The sequence below is a fragment of the Artemia franciscana genome, chromosome 11, assembly GCF_032884065.1.
Source record: "Artemia franciscana chromosome 11, ASM3288406v1, whole genome shotgun sequence".
In the NCBI taxonomy this organism is placed as follows: domain Eukaryota; kingdom Metazoa; phylum Arthropoda; class Branchiopoda; order Anostraca; family Artemiidae; genus Artemia; species Artemia franciscana.
This window is the reverse complement of record NC_088873.1, coordinates 24,680,005-24,687,864: the sequence shown is the minus strand read 5'-3', so window position 1 is coordinate 24,687,864 and position 7,860 is coordinate 24,680,005. Positions and strand designations below refer to the sequence as shown.

The 7,860-nt window shown below is 37.3% G+C and overlaps 1 protein-coding gene across 1 annotated transcript; it reads left to right on the top strand.

Annotated features, from left to right (window-relative positions):
- The first annotated feature begins 237 nt into the window (after positions 1-237).
- On the top strand, positions 238-6,532 carry LOC136032579 (uncharacterized). Its single transcript, XM_065712849.1, has 2 exons — positions 238-372; positions 5,942-6,532. The coding sequence occupies exons 1-2, from the start codon at positions 238-240 to the stop codon at positions 6,530-6,532; spliced, it is 726 nt and encodes a 241-aa protein (XP_065568921.1).
- Positions 6,533-7,860: the final 1,328 nt, after the last annotated feature.

The window sequence follows — 7,860 nt, the reverse complement described above, 5'->3', positions numbered from 1 at the left end:
AGTTAATTGGGGAAGTCACGGTTGTAAAGATAATTGATCATAGTCCAATATTTACAGATGAAGGTGGCACAATATTACTCGACTAGTTTTGGTTCTGCTAGACTTTTATAGTCTGGCAAAAACTGGTTTTGAAGGTCAACGACACGTGCGTTGTCAGATCTTAGGGTTCACTCACCTATTGAAGAAAAGATCAGTGTGCCAACACCGAGGATATTATTCTGGGTATATTCTTTAGTAATGGATGCTTTTACTCTATTAGATTTTGAAGGCGCTAGCAATGGCGAAATGAGGTCTAGAGTGTCTAACGCAGCAGTAGAAATTACAAGGGGTTGCCGACTAGCCCTAGAATGGGAGGAGATGTCTGCACGATGTGTATTATCATTCAAAAGAAAAATATTTCCTCAAAGAATACTTAACAGTATCAGAAAAACGATTCCCCGTCTCTGGAATATTGTATGAAACTTTGACTTCGTAGCCCATATGCATTTATTCAATTTATTAATATATTAATTGAAATAAAACAAAATGATTGGCTATTGTGAATTTACTTTTGAGTACTACCTAGAAATTCGTTTAATACGGCCATATCGCAAGGCAACAAAAAATAAGTCGAAAAACCCTTTCTAAACAAGTTTTCTGACGTCATTCGATTGCTCCTTCTCTTAGAAGACTTTCATTTTATTGATCCTGAGTCAGTTTCTTTTTAGCAGAGACACTCAACGTTGAAAATGACTTACATATGTCCATTATCTTTGCATACATTGGGTAGATGTTCCTCCTGTGAGGGTTGTCCTATTATTGATGACTATAAAGAAAACTGTAGATTATACAGTCCGTGCCAATTGCATAGAGGATATGCAGTGCATATTAAAGACTCTAATTCCTTTCTTGAAGATGCTTACGACTCTCACACTAGAGTTTATTATGTTCCAGTTGTCACTGTGATAAATGTGACCAATGGGAAAATACTTACCCTGGTTTGATTGCAAAAACCCTGTGATTTATGTTTATTTTTAAGAGACTAGTACTGTCGTGTTTTTAAATTGTTTTGAATGGAATCTCTGGGTCTGCGCTTCAATTGCTGGAATAATTATTGGTTTTTACGACATTGCTGCAAAGATACCGGCTACTTTGATTATAAACCTACTGATTTTTATTTAGCTGTTACAGGAAGTGATTTTTCGTATGGGAATTTCGTATGTGACATTGCTTCAAATAAACAAATTGAAACAAGTGAATTTATTGATGTGAATTAAAACACTATAATTGACTTTACAAGGCGATTACTGATGGTTACCTATACATTAAAGAAAATCTAAAGGACACAGACTGTTGTACATACAAGTTTTATTAATAAACAAATTCACAAACATTTTCAAAGTATTTCACTCTTAGGGTACTAAAATTTATATTATACAGGTAGGAAAGAGTATTTTCAACAAGAAAATCATTCAATCGAGGATTGTTTACATAAATACTGAGAAATTCACTGTAAGTATATCTGCGACATCGAAAAATAAAATATAATAGTGCATGAAAACCACTGCTTCTGGTTGATAAATCCTGCACTCGCTTCCGATATTCCGCTCTGCTCAATAAATTTCTTATGCGAGGCGTGTAGAAAGAATACGGTAGGCCAAGAGGATCAAATTCAATGTTCTTCACTTTTTGAAAGATGCAGATCAAATGTCCCATCTTAACAGTTTATGGGCTACTATTAACAGTTATGAGTATTGTTAATGCTTTGAGTATGTTCGAGGAAATCCGAGGACTTGCAGCTGGATTTTAATTTGGACATGTATTGGCCCAAATTAAATCCAATGATTTTTTTTTATTTGTACTCAAAGTGGCAAGTCTAATAGAACAGTATCATCAGGGGTAATTTCCCAATAGGTTTCAAATTGATTCAGTGAGATTAATGCTAAACTCTTCTCCAATGGATTGGCAAAGCTACACTCTAAATATACTATACCCATTTGGACAGTACTCATGTCTTGAGTGCCAGACAAATCCAATACAATGATACCGTTAGTTTTTGCAAACATTTCCTCAGTTATACCATGTTCAATAGCATGTGAATACCATTATTAATAGTCGTGATGCCCCGTCTTTTACATGCCCCGTCTTTACAGTTGATGGAGTAGTGTTTACAAAGATAAGGGTATTGGTAACACTTTGAATATGATTGAGGAAATCTGAGGTATACAATAGGATTTTTATTTTGAAATGTAAGGATCCAAATTGAATACATTGATTAGTTGATTCGTGTTAATGGTGCAAAGTCTAATAGAACAGACCCATCAGGGATAATTTCCCAAGGGAAAATCTTGAGTACCGGATAAATCCAATACAATTATTTCATGAGTTTTTGCAAACATTTCTTTAATTATACCATTTTCAAATAATTGTAAATTTTAATCTAGAGCTTGCACTGTCAATTTGTATAGGGTCCTGTAGGATTCATCAACAGATAAATTGTAGAGTGGAATTTCATTTACTTTATATACAAGAGATGAAAGTGCAAATACTTGTCCAGAATTTGTCCAGGATCCTATGGTACAACCACATTTCACAAAAGCCAAACAAAGTTTAGAAGAATTTTCACTATTGATAAATAACAAATTGGTGAAAGTACATGTGCCCGTAGCAATATTTCCTTGATTCGTGATTGTAAGAAGAACGAGCATTCTGATTTTATTTCCCCTAGCTTTCAATTTTTCAAATGCTAAAGTAACAGAACTTGTAACCTCTTGTTTTAGTACATGAACTATTACCGAGGTGAAAGTGACTGTTGGACCGAGGGCGATGCGAGGACGGTAAGCTTCAATTCGACGTTGCGATTTGTAGCTTTATATCAATATTAACATTAGGAGGGAACCATTAAGGTATATTAAATATTTCATGATTTATTTTCCCAATCAAGTGTAAATCTTTAGTTGTCACATCTCTAAGTATATTGGTAGAGTCAGTGTCCGTCCTATATTCTTATCCAATAGCCAAACCTTTCAGTTTCTTACAGGAAACTTGACTCCTCATCTTGAATTGTATATAACTTGCATTGTTTGAGAGACTATTGCTTGTGCTCCTCAACGCTCCATCTATGTAGACACTTATTGGTCGAAAAAAAATGATGTAGTACACAATTTTCATAGGAAAGCATCTCAGCTGAACCTGATTTATCATTGTACGATTTTTTGACAATCAAAGGCAAATCTATAAATCGAGAAGTCAAATCTATGAAATAGTATTCACTGGAATAAATTTGAAAATGTGTGTTTTAAGAGAGCAGTTGTTGGGGATAAAATTGTTCATAGTGACTATGTTTACACTCACATCAACATTTTCCGCATTGAAAAGATTTAGGGATGAGGTGACTGAAGTATGAGATTCTTTATGTGGTAGATATACCATTTCTAGGAAAGAAATCCTTTTTCAATCTAACAATTTTTATTCTTGGTTTCTTTTTCTTCTTTGACTAAAACAATGTTTAACGCTTCTGACCTGAATTAAGACTGATAAGTGACAAGGTCTTTCTTACCCTTTTCAAACCTTTTTCCACTTTGTCTTGATTTCAATCGCTCGCCAAGGTATCGCCCACCGGACCTGAGATTCTGTGAAATGATTTCTTTAAAATCCTTCCTAGAGCCCCAATCATGTAGTATAGAGAAAGCAACTCTGTGGCAACCAGTGCCATATATTTTAGCCATGGGTAATGCAGAGCGAAACAACTTAGCAAATCAATTGCCGAGATTATTACTGGACATTGACGGATGACAACTGTATATCTATTCGCTCCCCGTCTCAGATTTTAAAAATATAAACTTATTTGGGGACTGCTGCCTCACTAGCTCTGGATAAATGGACTCGTCTTATTTGGTGTGGTCAATTCGATAGCTAATGTGCACACTATTTTCCAAATCGTCTAATAAATTTTTTAGTTTTAACTCTTAACAATAATGAATCTGTATCCACGAAATAAACTTGAACTCACCCCTCCCCTGGCCATTGGAGCTTACAAATATTGTAGTAAATTTCCAACATGAAGTCCTTTGGAATGTCTAAAATGGCACTGCCAGCGGCAATATTTTTATTTAAAATTACACTTTTTTTTCTATGTAAAAGGACCATATTTGAGTCTATGGTCATGAGCTATGTGACATTTGGATCTGCCATTATTCGGACACATCGTTTTGGTTCTGTTACAGCTTCACAAAGACTTCTATTGCGCACAGTCTCGCACACCTTAAAAAAAGGCTGAATTAAAAATAAGTTTAAAGATCTCCTTCTCAACCTAAGTTTTTGCTTCAGATCGTTTACTGAAAAGTATGTCAATAAATGTCTTCATGTATGGCTTTTGATCAAATTAGAGGGATCTATGCATCTTTCTGACCTTGAAACAGTTGCCCAGTATCTACCGCAAAAAAACGAGATGTACAACAATATTTCGTTTCGGACGAGGTTCGGCAATAACCTTTTTTTGACAGTGTCCAGTGCATACTCCCATCTTTTACCAAAGAAATATTATAGGGGTTCAATGAATCCCTAGGCACTGGTCTATTTATGCAAGAGAAAACAAAATCCTAGACCGAGTCAAAAACTTCCACTGGTATTTCACCGCCAATTCCTGAAACCATTCTTCCAGTTGGTCTCCTTAACAGTGGCAATTTTGAGGAAACTTGGATCACAGGAACCGTCCAACTATTTGTGATTCCCACACAGGGAAAGAGTAGTGAGAAAATGCCAAGGGATAAAGGGAACTCCTATCCAAAAAACTACATTCGACTTTTTCACATGTGCTTAGTCCAGTCGGATCTGTTTCCAGGATACCATCGCCTTGCAAAACATACCCCTTCCCCCGCATGGATCTCTCTTCGAATAAATGACGATTAGCGTTGGTGATCACGCCTATTTTTTATTGATTATTTTAAGAATTAAATCCATCACCAGGTGAGGAGTTGAAAAATAAAAACTCAAATCCAACCCAAATTCTTCATAAGTTTTGTCCGTGTTTTTACAGAGAATATCCAACATCATCAATACATCACTTTCCAGGTATATTTCACAGTAATTCTTCCCATTTTTACCCTCTCCCTTAGACAAAACGTTTTTAGAGAATTCATAGTCGGCAGGGTACATTGACGATCATGAAGTGAATCATAAAACACTTCGATGGGCGGCAATTTTTCCTCACGTAGCCGCGAGGTGTGGTTGTAGTACTTATACGAGTATATGACCTTACTCATTAATAAATCATGCATTGCATCATATGGAAAGCGCTGTTTAAGGAGAGGAAAACTACTAAAATCGTTCTTTGTGCTTGAATTATTGATTCAAAAGGAATTTGGGGAAACCTATAAGAACCTAAAAAACGCATTTTATTCAAGTACATATTATTATTTTAAACAGTTTTCAATTTGGATTCAAAAGCAGAAATTTATCAGATGATTTGGGTATGAAGTTATGTGAGACAAACCGTCTACCCATGCCCCATCTACAACTTCACCTTTCTGCAAACGTTCCAACGCTGGTAATATGAATTTTAAACCAAAGTTGTAATTATGCATGTAAATCGGTAGAAAATACTGTTGCTTAACGTTTAAAATACAAGATTTGTGTGCCAGCCAATGAAAGTTACCCCCCCCCCCCAATAAAATTGGATTTCTTAAATGGTCAAGTTTGTTGACTGATATTTTCTCACTACCCTCAACAAATTTCCCATTGCATACCCAACGCATATCTTTATTTTTAATTGCCAACTAGTCCTCTGGTGATAGAGTCATTGGATAGATTACGTTGCGCAGCCGTGAAATTGAATTATTTCCTGTTTCAACAAGTGCTACCGTGGCTGTGCCTGCTCAATCTTCTCCACCCAACGTCTCAAATACTTCTAACAATTGCATTTTATTACTCGAGTCCCTTTTTGCATAAAACTATTGAGCAGGTCAAGGAATTTAAATATCTTGGGAGTTGGATCGAATACGATGGTGAAATAGCCAACGAAATCAAGAGGAAAATTGGACAAGCGACATCGGCTTTTAGCAAGTTGAAACCAGTCTGGCGCAGTAGTAAATACTCTATGCGCTTGAAGCTCCGCCTCCTGAATAGCAATGTGATGTCCATCCTCCTCTATGCTAGTGAATGCTGGAAACTAAACACCCAGCTAGAGAAACGTGTCCTAGCCTTTGAAAACATGTGCCTTAGGAGAATCCTGAACATATCGTGGCAGGAAAAGGTCACCAACATAGAAGTTCACCGGCGAACCAGTCAGCCATTAGCTACTGACCTTCTGAAACGTAGGAGATGGACATACCTTGGCCACGTCCTCCGTATGCCAGAGGATCGACTCCCGAATACAGTATATGATTGGCGTCCCGAGGGGAGGCGAAAAAGAGGTCGACCAAGACACACCTTACGACGACAGTACGACCGAGACCTGAGAAATGCGGAGTTGTCTCTTCAACCACAGTGGGAGGACGTCATGGCTGCAGCTCAGCTCAGAGATGTCTGGCGAGGTTTCGTAGACGCCCTATGAGCCACCCCTGGCTCTGGAGGATCTAAGGTCTAAGGTAAGGTCTTTTTGCATGGGCATAAGAGACTGCGTTGGCTTAATATTCTTTGATACGATTCGAGTCTGATGAATCGTTCACATCAACGAGTTTCTTTTCAATATCTAATGCCATCATGTGGCTCTGTAGGAGTGACTTTTGAAAGTTCTTAAATCGCAAGATTGCATTATCATCCAAAACCGTCTCCAGCGACTGATACACGTGACATTTACAGTGCGTCAAGTGGTGTTTTAATTTTAATTCTGTTTGGAAGGCTGATAGATACATTTGGCAATAATGACGCAAACTATACTTCTTCCCTTTATTTACAACCCGTCTAATGTGGGAAATTGGAAAGAAATGTCCGATTGAATCAGGTTCACTGGCGGGCTCGAAAAGAATTCATGAACAGTGTTTCACCGATTTAATGCACGGAACCCTTACTGAACATATTACCCCCTGTTTATCGTTAAGTTCCCCCTCTACATACTCTGTACCATACTGAAACACTGAAAACCCAATCTTCAAATGTTCATTTGCCCTCTCAAAAATGTCAATCCCCTTAATCGTAACAGGATATTGCCCCATTAAATAATTCAAATGAACTTTCGGATACCCTAACCCCTCCCCACCCACCAATAACTGCCAAATAATCTAAACGTGTCTTACTAGCATCATTGACACACGGTTTATGTCCTGTGACAAGGACTGAATACTTGAAGCCCTCTAAGGCTGTATTAAAATGAAAGCGCTGTACACCTCCACATGCCATCAAATCCGCATTATATTTAATCAGCGTATTCCTCCCAGCTCTTAAAACAAATCGCTTTTTAAATTTCGTAATATTTAAATCTAAATGTTTAATAAATAAAACTACTGACCCGCAGCAATTTTCGTTATAGTTTTCCACCCTATTAAAAATACTTCCTACCCAATCTGAAAAAATGCCTTCAAATTTGTGCAAGTCCGGGTGAAGCGTCTATATCTCCGCTCGCAGTTAATGCTAGTACACCTCACTCGTGTTTTCATTTTAAAATACTATTTTTGAGTGACGGATGCCTTTAGGCTATTCCGTCCACGCCCATCTCGAATCTTTTTTTTCGAGAAGACCTTAAATCCTGCTTATACATAGGAGTGTACTGTGTCAACTAGATCTGTGTGAATACTATCACCTGTGAGAGTATTAAATGGGTGTCCAGACTCAGCTCTAAACACATAAATATTGTGCAAAGCAGAATTGGCTAAATAAAAATCAAGCAATACAGGGGGAGAGCCGGCGACTCTTCATCCTACTTCCTCCTTATCAATGTAACTG